The following is a 16761-nucleotide window of genomic DNA, read 5'->3' on the forward strand; positions in this document are numbered from 1 at the left end:
GGTGTGGGGAAAGCAGTCCGAGGGCCAAGGGTCCTTGCCCTTTCCCCTGTTTTGAGAAGTCAGTGAAACATGACCCCTGAGGTCAGGCCAGAGGGGAGCAGGTACCACCACAAGCAGCTGGCCCAGAGTGCGCCCCGGACGTGGGGATGGCTCTCCCAGCCAGAGAGGACGCAGAACAAACGAAACAGGCACCTCGTAGGCAGACAGAGCAGCTCGTGGGCTGCCCACATAATAGGCTGTAGGGTTTGTGGGATGGTTTCAGAGGACGGTGTGGTGAGGAAGGGTCATGTGGCATAGCCGAGTATGATGGCTCTCAGATCCTCACAGCACTCCTTCTGAAGGGGCTGAAAGAGTGTTCTTAATGCTGATGGGTTGTCGTGGCATCACTGCACTGGGGCTTTTGATGGCCTAGCGTGGGTCCATGTACATGATTGTTGCCTCTTACGTGTTAGCTGGGTGGAGAGGTCTGTGGATCAGTCATGCACTCTGTTAAAGGAAAGCCCCAGAATGTTACGCTATGCTGTGCTCTGAACCACCCTCACAGTGAAGAAGAATGTGGGCCAAGGGAGGGGAAGTCCAGAGTTATAGACAGGAATTGGGGGATGCAGACCTGGTCTTCAACAGAGGTAGTCTTTTCTGCTTCCAGTATGGAGGAAAAGCTGACTCTTTCCCAGTGTTCTTCATATAAATATTTTCCCAAGAGCAGCGGTTTCAGGGGTTTGAAAGGCAGGCAGCCGATCTATTGATCCCAGTCTGATGAGGAATGTGATTCTTTCACAGTAAATCATGGTTTGGCCCAATTATTCTGGTCATTCTGGAAGGTCATACGTAAAAGGACAAAGGAGAAAATGGGACGTGGCACCCCTTCCATGCTAACGCACTTTCTTTTCTATAAGTTCACAGTGAGATGCAATAAGATAATCAAAATGATAGTCAAACAAGTCTGTGACCCTCATTGGTTTGGGCATTAGTGTCATGTCTTACCAGATTATCACAGCTTAATGTGTGTCCGTTTTTCCAAACTCCAGGGTATTATTTCAAAAAATCTAAAAAAAAGTAAAATCAAATAGGAACATCATATTTTCATATTTCTACTGTGGCCAGTATTTATTGCTGTATTTTTATCTTCCTCTCTGCCATCTCTTAAGAAAGAAAGTATTTCCTCTTTTAGTGACTTCTAAGATTACTTTTCTTATTCCACGTGGGGCCACAAAAGCAACACTGAGGGCATAAAACTTGTTGGGAAATGATGCTTCTTTCAGAAAAATGAGCCCAAAAGGGAGGTAAGACTGCTTGACGAAGACTTTTAATTCAGCCAATGAGAAGGGTGTAATCTACTTCACCACTGTGTTTATTCTCAAGATGGAAAAGATCTACTTCTAGAAAGATATCCTACCACTTTGGTGTGGTAGGTGGCAACTAACAGGATTCTCTTATAAGCACAACACTGATGGAAAAGAAGCAGGATGGTGAACCAAGCTTTACTGACTACTTTCGTAAGAAAAATTCGAATGGCTTTTTTCCGTTTAAAACACAAACTTAGTAGTGTGTTTAATTATAGGTTAGAAAGGTAAATCTGGGTCATGCCCAGCTATTACGGATTTTGTTTGCTCAGAGAGAAGGAAGTCTCTGCCAAGATAGGATAGAATAGTCACACGCTCCCCTGTCTTTGGTGGCAGACGTTTTCCCGTGCTTCCCATTACTCTCCTGTTCCCCATTTTTAGAGCTGTGCTTTTCCCCGAGTTAAAATCCTGGAGTCCAAAATGTAGCATTTGGGTTTCTTTTAGTAATATGATTTACCTTAAGCATAACTTTTTCTTTTTTTCTGGTATTGCCTTGCAAGGACAGACAGGTTGCCAAACCGTCTTGCCAACCTTTGGCGGAGCCATGAAGAGGCCCGATGATTGACCGACAGCATTTCTTCCTCTAAAGTTTACATTTTGGGGAGTAAACTAAGTGACTTGGCTTAGTAAAGCTGCTTAGAAGTTAAAAATCGAGTGCCTTTAAAAAACACTCTGGTCTAAAAATAGGTATACTCCTGTGTAACTTTGCAACACACATCTGATTTTATGCTAAATGAACTTAGTTCAATTACTCCAGAACTCTAATGCATTGTTGAGTGAGTGATTTGAAGACTTTGCCTATTGAAAAAAAGTCTACAGTCTGTGAAACCAAATTTGCAAGAGTCCCTTTTCCCTAAATATGTCAGAGCCAGAGTTAACCAGAAAAATATCAAAGAGTTCTCAAGATTTATCCTCTGCTCTAAACTAGAATCCTATCCAGCCCTGGTATTGTTAGTCCCCACACCCTATCATTAAAAATATGCAAAGCCTTGTGGAAAATGTTTGCTTTTCAGCCCCTTTCCTGTTGCTTTGAAGTCTGCTTGGATTCATTATCGTGCACTTGCTGCTTGCCTTGTACCCATCTGAAAAAATGCAGTGCTGACCTACATTTTTGACTCTGGGTCTGGCATGACTTGAGAGCCACATGGGAAGTGGCTGCTGAGACTCACAAAGAGTACTCTGCTTGTGGCAGCACTCTGGCTAAGCAAGACTCCGGCTGCCTTTCCCTTGGCAGAAAGCACTCCTTCTGCTGCAGAAAATCCTATCAAGTCACCTTGCCTGGTCAGAAAGAAAAAGCTGGCCCAATAGCAGGGCATACGCTCCATGGAGCCATGAGGATTTTCTCTTCTTGAGTCCCTCCAGCAACTCGGCTTCCCACCCGATCTGACTTACTCACAGCATATCCTCATGCCACAATCTAAGGCCATTTTTTAAAAGAAAATAAGGTGGATTTTTGAGATATGATTTTTTTTTCCCTTGCTGTTTGGTAGCCCTTCTTCCCAAAAGGACAAAACCCCACTTAATAAAAATGTTGTGTTCGGGGAACTCACAGTCTCTCTACCGCCTCCTGGCAGGAGTTCCCCAGGTTGAAATTGAGGACACCTGATTTCAACAGCTCAGATTTTCCCAAAGTCCTCCCAAAGGAGGACTTTCTTTGTCAAGTTGCAAAACTTTCTGAATAAGGAGCAGTTATTGCCATTCAGCTTTGAAAAGATAGACACGTGGCTGAGGTTAAAAATTAACATCAACATAAAAGCCAAGAGAATTAACATTTTGTTTCGAATTTGCTCCAAAGTTTTCACTTTGAAATGGGGAAAGCATGTATTTTATTTAAGAATAGTTAATTTACAATGTTGTGTTAGTTTCAAGTGAACAACAAAGTGATGCAGTTATACATACATATTCTTTTTCAGATTCTTTTCCATTTTAGGTTATTAAAAGATACTGAGTATAGTTCCCCATGCTGTATATAGCAGGTCCTGTTGTTTACATATATTGAATATAGTAGTGTGTATCTGTTAACACCAAACTCCTAATTTATCTCCCTCTACCCACGACCCACTTTGGTAACCATAAGTTTGTTTTTTGTGTGTATGAGTCAGTTCCTGTTTTGTAAATAAATTCATTTATGTCATTTGTTTAGATTCCATATGTAGGTGGTATTATATGATGTTTGTCTTTCTCTGACTTACTTTACTCAACATGATAATATCCAGGTCCATCCATGTTTGCTGCAAATGGCATTATTTCATTTTTTGAGAGAGAGCATATGTTTTAATTCTCTAATAATGGGCTGGGGCTCACACTTGGGCAATTCATTTTCTCTCTTTCCTGGTATCTACTAAAGGGCTATGTATACCTTTAGCAAGGACTAGGTATAAAACATGCTTCCCATCCCAAATTCATATTTTGTTTTTGATTTTACTATTTCTTTAAACAGGTTATATGACTGTTACCATTATAATTTTTCTTAATGCTTTTCATATCTGTGATGGGACAATCACTAAGTAAATATGAAATCCAAAAAGGATCTAAGTGTGTTATACAACAAAACGTGTTTATTTTCACAAGGCACTGACTAATCTTACACTCCCATCTCCTGCACGACAGGTGCCAGGATGAGTGTCCCGTTGGCACCTACGGAGTTCACTGTGCGGAGACCTGCCAGTGTGTCAATGGAGGAAAGTGTTACCATGTGAGTGGCTCCTGCCTCTGCGAAGCAGGTTTTTCTGGTGACCACTGTGAAGCGCGCCTGTGTCCAGAAGGACTCTATGGCATCAGATGTGACAAGCGGTGTCCCTGCCATGTGGACAACACTCTCAGGTGAGGGTCAGCTGCCCCTGGAGTGATGTGTTCTGTTAAAGTTTTCACTACAGGATCCCTGATGATTCAGATGGTAAAGAATCCACCTGCAATGCAAGAGACTCAGGTTCGATCCTTGGGTTAGGATGATCTCCTGGAGGAGGAAATGGCAACCCACTCCAATATTCTTGCCTGGAGAATTTCATGGACAGAGCAGCCTATCAGGCTACAGTCCATGGGGTCACAAACAGTCGGACACGACTGAGTGACTAACACACACTATCCACTATTTAGAAGGAGGGATTGGCAGAGATATTCCCATCCTGAGACCCTTCCTGCCTCTGGATCATCCTGGGCAGGAACCACTCAGTATATGGAAGACTTTTATACCCAGTGGTCCAAGTCAAAAGTACTAAAGTTGTTATGGCTGTGGATATGAAATCCTATTCTCTGTTAATGACCACTGGAAAAAATTAAACTTGCTGAGGTTAGTACAATGTTTCCCTAAGAGAGGGATTCTGTGACATTCCCTTAGCAGCCAAGACGCAATGAGAGACATAGGTTAAGCCCAGTTGGGTATGTATAACCATCACAGAATGATTCTCATGGCGGCCTCTTTACTCAAAGTCTGTATAGGCAGGAAGTGTGGAAGTTTTGAGAAAGTGCTTCACTTGTGGTTGTCACATGTGAGATGTGTGTTCAGAACTGATTACTTGAACACAGAACTCACAGGGGTCTTTTAAAGGCTCAAAAATCTCTTGAAGAACTTAAGAACAGGAAACCAAAATCCCACCCACTTTACTGTACTTTGCCCCTGAAAATGTCTTTCCAACCATTTCTTCCTCTGCCTCCCCCAAGGACCAGATACACATCACTTAGAATTCTGGGCCTCGCTTACATACTGCTGGAAAAGTTGAGTTTGACTATAATGTGGTACATTATATAGCAGTTCGGATGATACCAGGATTACTGTTATTTGCATTCAGCACAACTGTTACTTCATTTATGCTTCTGAAAGATAACTTGTGGTCACATTAAATCTCAAATGCACTAAAGTTAAAAGTAAATAGAAGGCTGTGGTTGGTCTCTTCTTTAAACCATTGTTGGGAGCAAAAAAAAAAAAAAAAAAGACTTTGCAGTGTGTACATGCACTGAAATACATTTTAGTGGGCATATTAAAGAAGTGCATTCTTAATGTGTCTCCAGCAGTTAGCAAGCTTCTTTAGTCAATTTCTGGCCTTCTTCATTGGGAAATATCACCATCTTTACAGGACAGGTTAAATAAACATTTGGGAGAGTAAAAATGAATAGTCTCTGCAGGATTTTGGTTGTTTTTCAACTCTCCAGCGTTGAATTTTGGCTGCCTTTCCTGCAATGTAAGGTTTGTCCCAACGAAAGGTAATTCTCATTAGAAATAGCTAAGGATTTTTTAATGCCAGTGTGCTCTTTCATTGAATGTAGATACAGTCTGAAATCAAATAGATTAATAAACCTATACAAAGGATCTCTGCTTTGAGAAGAATTGGAGAAGCAGAGGAAATGTTGATTTTGCGGAAATTAGTTATCATAATAGTAGATGCAGGGTACAAGTTGACAGTTATTTGATTGATGTCAATACTGTATAATTTTGACATAGGTCATGTGTACCTAAACACATATGCTTTAACAAAGAAGTAAATGAACTTATTTGTTAGGTACATAGATCAAAAGAACACTAAAATCTGTCTAATAATATAACAGATAATCAGAAGATCAAAGACCGTTAGCCTATGAAGTGCTTCCCTAAATAATAAAAGCTATTTTAAAAGATTAACTTGTACAAATTCCTATTAAAACCAATTGACAATTGATTATATGACTCTTGTCTTCTTGAATTCATAGTTGGAGCCACCCTTCTACTCTTAAATCTAGGACTTCTATGTAAAATTCCTGAAAACACAAAGTTCCTTTGAACCAAAAGGCATAGTATCTTTGTATTAATTCAAAGTTTAGCCTACCATTTAGTCAGACAAGAGTATAGCTTGCTATTGCATAATACATGATGTCTATCCTAAAATCCTTTGTTATAAATAATGAGATAACTAATGAAATGAGAACTATTAATTTATAGTATCTTTAGGTAAATTTTGAGTTCTATGAATGTTCACATATTGACATATATGGAAGCCATATATTTGAGTAAGGGTTTGTATCAGTTAGTTTTGCTGTATAAAACAACAACAACAAAAAAGCCTATCCCAAACTTAGGGATTTAAAACAACATTTATTTATTAGCTGATGATTTCTTGCTTGACTCCTTGGGTTGGGCTCAGCTTGGTGGTTCTTCTGGTGGTCTGTGTGTATTCAGTTGGCAGATCAACTAGAGGCTGGAATTCCTGTGTTGCTCACATGTCTAGCATTTGGCTGAGTGATGGGAGTGACTGAGCCATATGTCCCCAGTAATCTAGCACATTAGCCTGAGCTTCTGTACATGGTAACTGGCTTCTCAACAACTGTAAGAGACAGGGCAAGCCCCAACATGCAAATGCTTTTCAAACCTTTGGTTATACCACATTTGCTAATGTCTCTCCAGACAGAGAAGGCATCATAACCAAGTCCAGCTTCCTTATACTCTACCTCTTAGGGGGTGGAGTTACAATGCATCTGTAACCATTTTTATTTTTCAAGCTATCATAAGGTTGAAATGAATTTAAATATATTTATAAGTGATGTTAGTATTTTGAATTACAGTACTATTATAGAGCCTAAGGGCATTCTCTGTGACCAGGAATTCTTAAAACTGACTTTTGTAGTGGAAATAATTTTGAATAGGAAAACAAAATTCAAGATTCACTGAGATTCCACATGAGATATGTATATTAGCTCTTGTTAATAAGGACATTTAATAGCTGTGGGCAATCAGGATGTGCATACTTGCAAATGCCACCTAATTGTCATATATTTGAGCATTAATAATATCTAAGGAAATGAATACAAGGAAGTTCAGTGACTCTTTCTATTTTTGCCAACATTATATTGGATACCTGTAATAATTGAACTGTTAAGTTGAAAAATTTACTAGAATGTTTTAATCTAGTTATATATATAAATGTATAAAATGGTAGGTATTCCTATCTGTGTATAATCCAATTTCCATATTACACAAAGCAATCTGTTGTTTAGAAAGAAATCAGGTAGGAGGATATTACCCTTCTACCTCCACTCTGCTCCTCTAACAACGACACGTAAATCTCATTACCAATTAAGCTGCCTGCATGAGAGCCCATCAAATGCCTCCAAAGTGCTCTAGTTTCCTACATGTAATTACAAATTGCAGAATACTAATTTTGGTGTCAATCAATCTGAGAACCAGTGTGCTGCACTAATACTCACCGGGGGGCATTGAATATCAATTTCTCTGTCTGCCTCTAGCTTAGGTCAATTCCCTATCCCTGAATTGTCTATTCTGTTTAACATTTATATCTATACCATGTATGTTGTTTTTGGACTTTTATTATTGAGTAACATTTCCTACCAAAATATGTCCTTTTTAAAAATAGTATCTATCTTAAGGTAAGCTACTTTAACCAGTTCACCATTTGGAATATTTCTTTTTTGTCATATGTAGGGCCTTGCTAAAATAAAATTAAATTTGGCCCTGCTTTTTGCACAATTTAGGCTTCTATTGGTCCTAATAATAACCCTTTTATCTGTGCAAAATCCTAAGTTTTAACAATTCCTTTTCATATCTAGCCCTTCTATCAGACTGCTATCAAATTTCCTTTTCCTTTGGTGTGGAGACAAAGAAAGAAATCGGGGTTCAAGTTTGATTCTGCCATTACCTGCACGAGACTTGGAATAATTAGTACCTCTTTCCAGGTCTCTGTTCCCTCATTTAAAAAATAGAGTCATACCTAACATTGTGAGCATTAAATGAAATCATCCACAGGGATTGCTTAGCATGGTGTTAGCATACATTCAGCGCTGGTCTGTACATCCGCTTGTAGTGTCATCATAAATGTCACTTAAATGACTGTTCCCTGCAATTAATGGTGATTCCTTTTAAGCTATAAAGTTGAGATTTTAAAAACTAATTTTAGGGGACATCTGGCCTTTGTATGCAGACATACAGACTATATTTTAACAAGGCTGGATGATTTGGAGAGATCAGGGGAGGCAGATTCTGCGCCCTGCCCCCCACCCCGCCGACACACACAATCAACTCTGATGTTTTCACCTGTTCACTCAATCTGTGTTTACCATGGGCCTACTGTATGATAACGAAACACAATTCTCATTCTTCTGGAGCTCGAAGCCTAGAGGGGAAGGGAGACAAGGGAAGGACTGTAAGAATAAGCATAAGATTACAGATCTTGACAAGTGAGATGAGCAGAGGACAATGAAAGAGAATAACAGGAGATTCCTAACTGAAATGTGCTTGGTCGGGGAAGGCCTCTCTAAGGAAGAGAGATTTAAACTGGGCCTGGAAGGATAAGATTGAGAGATGGAGGCCAGGAGTTGGGAGATGGCATTCCTGGCACATGAAATAGCCCATGTGAAGCCCTTAACTTTGAAAAAGTTCAATGCTTTTACAAAATAAAAGAAATCTATTGCAGTTGAACATAGTAATAAAGAAAGAGAATAATGATGAAAGAAAAGATTGAAAAGTAAGCAGTGACCAGTTGATGAAGGCCTGTGGGCTGGGTTTCAGTTCAGTTCAGTTGCTCAGTCATGTCCAACTCATTGCAACCTCATGCACTGTAGCACGCCAGGCTTCCCTGTCCATCACCAGCTCCTAAGGTCATCATTTATCCGATGTCTCAGATATATGTCTCAGAACTGTTTGGTTTAGGTCTGTTGTCCCAATGTAATTATTAGTAACTTTCTCTTCATTCTTAAAAATGCCCTGGTTTAGACAGTAAATAATTTTCACTCTAGCTATATTAAACAGTATGCATTTTACTCTGAGTGTAGGCTTCTAAGGGAGCCTTTGAAGAATTTTAAGGAAGGTGATACCATATGATCTGTTTTTTAGTTGATGATTCATGAGTGAACACAGGGAGGAAGATTGAAAAGCTCTTCAGGAGTGGAGGAGACAGATGCCCTTGCCTTGGAGTAGGATGGTGACTCTGAAGATGGAGAGATATGGATAGAGTCAAGATATATTGTGGAGTTAGAATGGTTAGGTCCTAGTGATGAAGGCAATATAGGAGGTGAGAGAGAGAGTTATTAAGAATAACTGAGGTTTTTAACTTAAACTACTGAGTGGCTGGTTGGTTCCATTGCTTTTGTGGAAAGAGGGCTTCCCTGGTGGCTCAGATGGTAAAGTGTCTGTCTGCAATGCAGGAGACCCGGGTTTGATCCCTGGGTTGGGAAGGTCCCCTGGAGAAGGAAATGGCAGCCCACTCCAGTATTCTTGCCTGGAAAATCCCACGGACCCGGAGCCTGGTAGGCTACTGTCCATGGGGTTGCAAAGAGTCGGACACCACTGAGTGACTTCACTTTCACTTTCAATGGAGAGGAAACACTGAGTGAGGAATGAAGAAAGGGGAGAGCCAGGGCTCCATGTTTAATGGGTTAAGTTTGAGAAGCCATGGAGATGTTGGGTGTTTTGCCCAATGATAAATACCAGATAGATACATCTCAGCAATTCTAAGAAGATTTGAGATTCAGACCTTGTTTTTGGAATCAAATCTTCTGTACCCAAGAAACCATCTTATATATAGGGTTGTGCTTGGATATTCCTTCATTCCATATTTCCCGAGTCATGCTTGTGATGGAAGCCTAAGCCTTTGTTTATGGGCACTTAGTTCCAACAGGGGTCCAAAAGCATATTTAAATAAATTTCTGAAAATGAGTAGCAAGCTATCTAACCCACAGCCAATTTCTTTAAGAAAAAGATAGGAAATGAGATAAGGTGTGGCGAGACCCTCATTCGACAGATTAGGATGTCAGGCCCAGGGAGGTTATGTGCTTTCACTGTGGTTGGCCAGGCTGTGGGAGAGCTGGAATTTACAGCCTCAGTCCTTATCCCTTCCAGGTCATGGTTCTTTGCAGAAAATCTGTTAACAGTCCTCTGGTGAGAGGTCATTTAGCAGATGTCTAGATGAGACAGTGGGTTTTGTTACGGCCCAAGTTAAGGGGAGGGTTTTATCTCCATTAGGGGAGGAAGACCATCTTCAACAGTCTTCCAGTTGTGAGCAGAGCTGGTTTGATTGTTCAGATTTTCCTTTGGCGAGAAGCACATGTGTTTTGAGCCATACAGAGCACCCTATTGTGTGAGCCTCGTTAACCCGTGCCTCAGCACAGCTGATGTGTCCATTTGCTGTGGAATGACAGCTGGCTGCCTGGCCCATCAATGTAGCTGCCGTTTCAGGTAGAGACAGCTGCTCCGCCACCAGGTATGGGGACCTGAGAGAAGTAGGCTAGGCTGGAAAGGACACTGCTTCTGGGGTTCCTTGGACATGACCCTTGCTAACTGACTTGGTGGTGTTTGTTGGATGGAGTTCTTCAGATCGTCTTATCTAGTTGACCTCTTATTGTATTAGTGCTTTCACTTGACAAAAATTAAAATGAGTTTCAGACAAAGGGACACAGTTACAAGAGTCATCCTGCTAGAGCATGATGCTGATTTCATGCAACATTTGTGGTACCAGTCAGGTTTCAGCCGATTAATTAAACCATATCAAGCCTGAGAATGAAGTTTAAATTGTTATGTATGGAATTACCAACACATTTCGTGATCATGGCTAGAGCAACATTTGTACAAGCCTTGGGTGTCATGTTTACCCATGAGTGACTTGCTCTTTTCATCCACATCCCTCAGCTGTCACCCCATGTCTGGAGAGTGTGCCTGCAAGCCAGGCTGGTCGGGACTCTACTGTAATGAGACGTGTTCTCCTGGATTCTATGGGGAAGCTTGCCAACAGATCTGCAGCTGCCAGAATGGGGCTGACTGTGACAGTGTGACAGGAAAGTGCATCTGTGCCCCAGGATTCAAAGTGAGTGGCTTGGGCTACTTCCAGAGAAGGAGGAGAGGAGGGGTGCAGCTTGGAGCACATCGATACCATGATTTATATGACCTTTCTCTGAAGTCCAGTGAATGTGCTAAAAACCAATTGCATCATTAACAAGGAAGAAAATAAAGAGAAAAAAAATAATAAGAGGTATAAGTAATTACTTGAGAATGATGCCTGGGCAAGCTGGTGAAACTCTAAAGTGGCATTAATATTTAATAATTTAATTAATATGTATCATGAAGTAAGATGTAATTATTCCTTATGTAACTATGTAATTATCTCATCATGTAGATAATTTATAGGCAGCAAAGAAATTACTTTTCCAAATAGGATATGTTTTATTGTCCACAGTTTATGTTTTAATTCCATGCAATTTGAAGGCATAGTTAGCATTTATTATGTATTAACAGCCAAGGATTAGTAGTATGTAAATTTTTCAGTCCCTTTGAGAATCCAGACCTTTCAAATATGCCTATAAGCTCATAGAGCAGAATTTTGCTAGTTTTCAGGATTTCTTAGCCACAGATTAGTAATTTTTGTTTTAAAGGAAAATGGGCTGCTGTTGAATTATTTTCTCCCATTTTAAAGAGAACATTAAACTGTGAAGAATGTTGATGACTATTCCAGAGCATATAATATAGAACAAGTGGGTCACAAAGTCTCAGAGCTGAGATCTTTACAGGGTTTTCTAAGCTGGGTCACAATGCTTTGGTTGAGCCCTTGAATTAGCCTTAAGAGTCTCTTTGTCTCTTCTGCTTTTAAAGGAGGTGACCTCCAGTCACCTTCGGTGACCAACTTCTGTGTTTAATGCTCCCTGTCAGATAATAAATTGAATCATGCTGCAGGCTAAATGTGTTCTGTTTCTTTGCCTTACCTACTGATCATATTACATATTATATAAAGCAGTCTAGGAATCATTGCAATTTAATGTATAGTTCATATTTATGTTTATTTATAGACAATAATTTTACAGCTGCAGTTTGTTGTTCTATATCTACTTGTATGAGCAAGGACAGAGGATTTTGTGTTTGCTACCTAGGGAAAGTAATGAAGGCAGCAGGGTTTTGGGGTCATATTCAATACTTGTATCCTAAATATAGGCCAGGTGGCACTGCCCTTGAATATGTACAGTTTGTACATCTGAATAGTTATAAAACTCTTTAAAAAAATACAGTGTGTTAAAATGAGAGAGAGAGTATAATCAGCACAGCCAAGATATATTTTTGTATATTTGTGTTGGCCCTATTTCAGGTGGTCAAACTGCATGCATTTTCCTATTTGCGCTTGTCTAGGGAATTGACTGCTCCATCCCATGCCCTCTGGGGACCTATGGGATAAACTGTTCCTCGCTCTGCAGCTGTAAAAATGACGCTGTCTGCTCTCCTGTGGATGGATCTTGTACTTGCAATGCAGGTGAGTGGGTGAATGAGTCTGTTATCTGATCCCGGTCCTGTTAGCTCCTAAAGACACAGGAAAGAAACCTTAACCAGGATTCCAGCTCCAGCTTTGCCAAAATACAGTGACTGAACTCAGCAAAGACCCTTACCCAGGAAGGGCTCTCCTGCTTTCCAGAGTCAAGGGGAGAGGTTTCTGTGAGATGATCTCTGAAGTTGCTGCCAGCTCCAAAATCTATGAGTCTCTGTGATTTGGGGAAGAGTAAGCAAGCAGAACTGTGTCGGTGCCCCTAAATCCATTGGCCTGGAGTCCTGACAAGAGATGCAGTCAAGCACCTGATTGTACATGGGGGCCAGAGCATCTTTATCCATAGTTTCTGCAGCAGCCAGCGTTGTGGACACTCACTGTTCATGGTTCATGGGGTCCTGCTTTAAAGATGGGGATGTTCTTTCAAACGCACTTTGCTTTTCCTTCCCATATAAATATTTTATTTCCTGACCTGCACAAAACTCTGCACCCCACAGTGTGCATGACCGCATGTTAGACAGTGAGGTACCCCCAACTTGATCTCTCTTCCCCCAGTAGCCCAATGGTGCTTCTCGCTTGACAGCTGTGTTGGTGCTCTGGTTCAGTTCTGAGAAAGGCTTTACGCGGCAGAGCCATGCTCCCTGCGCTAGGGCAGGGGCCCTGCTGCCCACCTCCAAGGTGTTTCTAAATGGAAGTGTGGCTGGGAGAGGCTGGCCAGCTCCATGCTGCCTTTGTTTGTTCACGTGCCCTGGCACTTTTGTCACGGCAGGCTGGCACGGGGTGGACTGCTCCATCAGCTGCCCCAGTGGCACCTGGGGCTTTGGCTGCAACTTAACATGCCAGTGTCTCAACGGCGGAGCCTGCAACACCCTGGACGGGACCTGCACCTGTGCACCTGGATGGCGTGGGGAGAAATGTGAATTTCCCTGCCAGGTATGACTCCTCTGGGAGGGCCGGGAGGATCCGATGGCAGCTTATTTTCTGCAGACTTCATGATTTAAAGTCCTTTATTGTGAACCAAACTAGAGTCACTGTAGAAGAATTGAGATGTTTGAACTCAGAGTGGATACAGGGTGAGAAGAGGGAAAGATGCAGAAATTGGTTAGGCAGCTTTGTGAGAATCCTTTTTATCCTCTCTCTCCTAGTTCCTCCCACCTCTCCCCTCTGTTTTCTCTGTTGTAATATACCCATCTCTTCATGGCAACCAGTCATCAGTATTTGTCAAACATCCAGTGTATGCCTGTCAACTCTCCAAACATTGTGTTTCCATTATAATGGAAATCCCCCAGCCTTTGGGGTGGAAAGTGGCAGGGCATTGAAAGGAGGGTGGTGATGGTGTCACAGAAGGGTTCAATGAGGTGGTGAAAGGTTTGGAAACAGCCGTCTTTTAGCACAAATATCTCTGGAGTCACCCAGATCTCCATAGATTTCCATGGTTCAATGCCTACTCCCTCCCCTTCACCTACTTTGGAAATACGCCCCCAACCCCATACTGAGTCTGCCGCAGGCCAACAAGAGTGGACAATGGACAGTGCATTCTGTAGTGACGGCCCATTTCACTCTCTCCCTCTAAAGTACGGGGCCAGTGTGGCCAGTTTCCTTCCCTCTATTCCGTAGCTTTCTCTCCCTAGGCAGTTATTTTCTCCCAAGCCATTAAGCATTCTCTCAGTGGTGTGTATGCTGTGCCTCCTGGGGATCACGTGATGATGAAGTGACACCATGGCCCCCTGAACTGGACAGCTCCAGGGGGCCCTTCCACAGAGCGCTTTTCTCCCTGGGCTTCTTCCTCATTAAGTCCAACCTATTTCCCAGCTAAAGAGCCTGGGGTGCTACTCCATGCCCTCCAAACCCCTAGGACACTGTTTTGTTAGTTTTGCCTCCTGTTATCTGCCAGTGAGCAGATTATCAGTGCTCTGAGATGGGCTTAAAGATCACTTTTCACTTATACAAGTCTAAGTGTAGACAAAGCAAATCTATACCATCTTGTCTGTTTTTTTGGTATGTTATTAGATGCATTAGTAAATCAGCCAAGGCTGGAAATTGGTTTTAGTGGCTCATATTATGGCAAAACTAAATCCTATACGCCTGGGCAAACATTAGTAGAACTTAATTTAAAAAAATGTTTTATCTTAATAATCACTAGACAAATGAATATGCCATTTAACACCTACTAAAATGGCAACCCACTCCAGTATTCTTGCCTGGAAAATCCCACGGACAGAGAAACCTGGCGGGCTACAGTCCATGAGTTGCAAAAAGCTGGACACAACTGAGTGACTGAGCATGCAGGCGCCTGTTGAATGCTGGTGCTGGGTGCCTCCCTGTTGGTAATTTCACAGCCCCTGTTTTGCTTAGTGCTTGGTGCTGTGGGAGGTTTGCCGTGCCCTCCCTCAGTTCCTCAGGACCTGGCATGAAGGATCAGGGCTTGTAAATGTGGAGCTTTCATTCCTCTCCCACAAACTAAATGATCACGTCCGTGAAGAGTCTCATCTCCGCTGGACCAGCAACGCGGATGTGCATGTGAAAACATTAAGGCCTGGGAGGGGATGAAGGGGAGGGTGTGCCAGCACACAGCTCACCCCTGCCTAGGAGCTTGAATCAGAATGCTTCGTGATGTCCAGATGTCATCATGGGAGAGAGGATGCTAATTAGGAAAAAGTGACAAAAGGTATTCATTTCTCCTTATAGTTCTGTGTATCTCACGGACAATTTATGGACATGATCTTAATTTAATTAGAACTATGTTGTTTTTTAAATTTTAGGGCTTCTTTTAAAAAAACGTTATTGGAGTATAGATAATTTACAACATTGTGTTAATTTCAGGTCTACAGCAAAGTGAATCAGTTATACACATACATACATCCACTCTTTTTTTTTTTAGATTCTTTGCCATATAGGTCATTACAGAGTGCTAAGTAGAGTTCCCTGTGCTAAATAGTAGGTCCTTGTTAGTTATCGGGTTTATATTTAGAAGTATGTATTTGTCAGTCCCAATCTCCCAATTTATCCCTCCCCTGTCCCCTTACCCCCTGGTAACCACAAGTGTGTTTTCTACGTCTGTGATTCTACTTCTGTTTCGTAAAAAAGTTGATTTGTACCACTTTTTTTTTTTAAGATCCCACATATAGGGCTTCTTTATGTGGATCGGAGTCTTCTTTTTCCACTAACAAACAGAACGTTCTGTAGGAGAAAAAAAAAATTCTGGGATTGTGTGTGGGGACGGATATTAACTAAACTTATTGTGGTAATCATTTCACAATATATATAAATATCAAATCATTTTGTTTTACCTCTAAAACTAATGTAACATATGTGAATTATACATCAGTGGGGGGAAAAATACCCTGTAAGGAGTACTGAACTATTTTATAAAAATCTTTAGGAACAAAAGGACAATATTTTTACGAGTTATGGCTCACAATAAGATAAAGATTCTTTTAATTAATTGGCATGTTTACCTATCTTTGCACATATGCACACCAGCATATTGACATAGTTGGTTTCACAATTTGTATGCTAGATGTAAACCTAGGTTTGAGCGTTTTGAAAACACTAACCCCTTGCAGCCAATATTTTAGGAGCCAAGAAGACATGGGAAGAGGTGATTGTAATGCATGCTGCCGAGAGGTGTTTTGGAGGGGAGGGTGCTGTGTGTTAAATGGCTGACTGAAGTCGCCCGCTGCAGGATTCCCATCCCTCACCGCTGTCTTCCATGTAGGATGGCACTTATGGGCTGAACTGTGCTGAGCGTTGTGACTGCAGCCATGCGGATGGCTGCCACTCCACCACGGGTCACTGCCGCTGCCTCCCCGGATGGTCAGGTGAGAGCCACGGGCCACTACTTGAAGTGAAAAACATGCCAGTTTGTACCTAGTGCTGTTCCTTGCTACCTCAGAGAAACACTCACAGGTCAGTTTTTCAAAAAAAGAAAATATGGTAATATCTCCAGTAAGGTGATAAATGTTTACCCTCACAATATTACTGATAGGCCTAATTAATCTGTGGGCTTCCCTGGTAGCTCAGTGGTAAAGAATCTGTCTGTCAATGCAGGAGACATGGGTTCAATCCCTGATCCAGGAAGATCCCCTGGAGGAGGAAATGGCAACCCACTCCAGTATTCTTGCCTGGGAAATCTGATGGACAGAGGAGCCTGGTGGGCTACAGTCCATAGGATCGCTAAGAGTCAGATATGACTT

The 16761-nt window shown here is 41.6% G+C and overlaps 1 protein-coding gene across 2 annotated transcripts in view; it reads left to right on the top strand.

Annotated features, from left to right (window-relative positions):
- The window catches only part of MEGF10 (multiple EGF-like-domains 10), a 179865-nt gene that overhangs the window by 126810 nt on the left and 36294 nt on the right, over positions 1-16761 (top strand). For both annotated transcript variants that reach the window (XM_010846328.1, XM_010846327.1), the window contains exons 9-13: positions 3954-4166; positions 10951-11125; positions 12436-12556; positions 13335-13498; positions 16284-16386. In XM_010846328.1, the coding sequence (XP_010844630.1) occupies positions 3954-4166; positions 10951-11125; positions 12436-12556; positions 13335-13498; positions 16284-16386 (776 nt within the window). The remainder of the gene's footprint in view (positions 1-3953; positions 4167-10950; positions 11126-12435; positions 12557-13334; positions 13499-16283; positions 16387-16761) is intronic.

The sequence above is a fragment of the Bison bison genome, unplaced genomic scaffold (genome assembly GCF_000754665.1).
Source record: "Bison bison bison isolate TAMUID 2011002044 unplaced genomic scaffold, Bison_UMD1.0 scf7180017864235, whole genome shotgun sequence".
In the NCBI taxonomy this organism is placed as follows: Eukaryota; Metazoa; Chordata; class Mammalia; order Artiodactyla; family Bovidae; genus Bison; species Bison bison.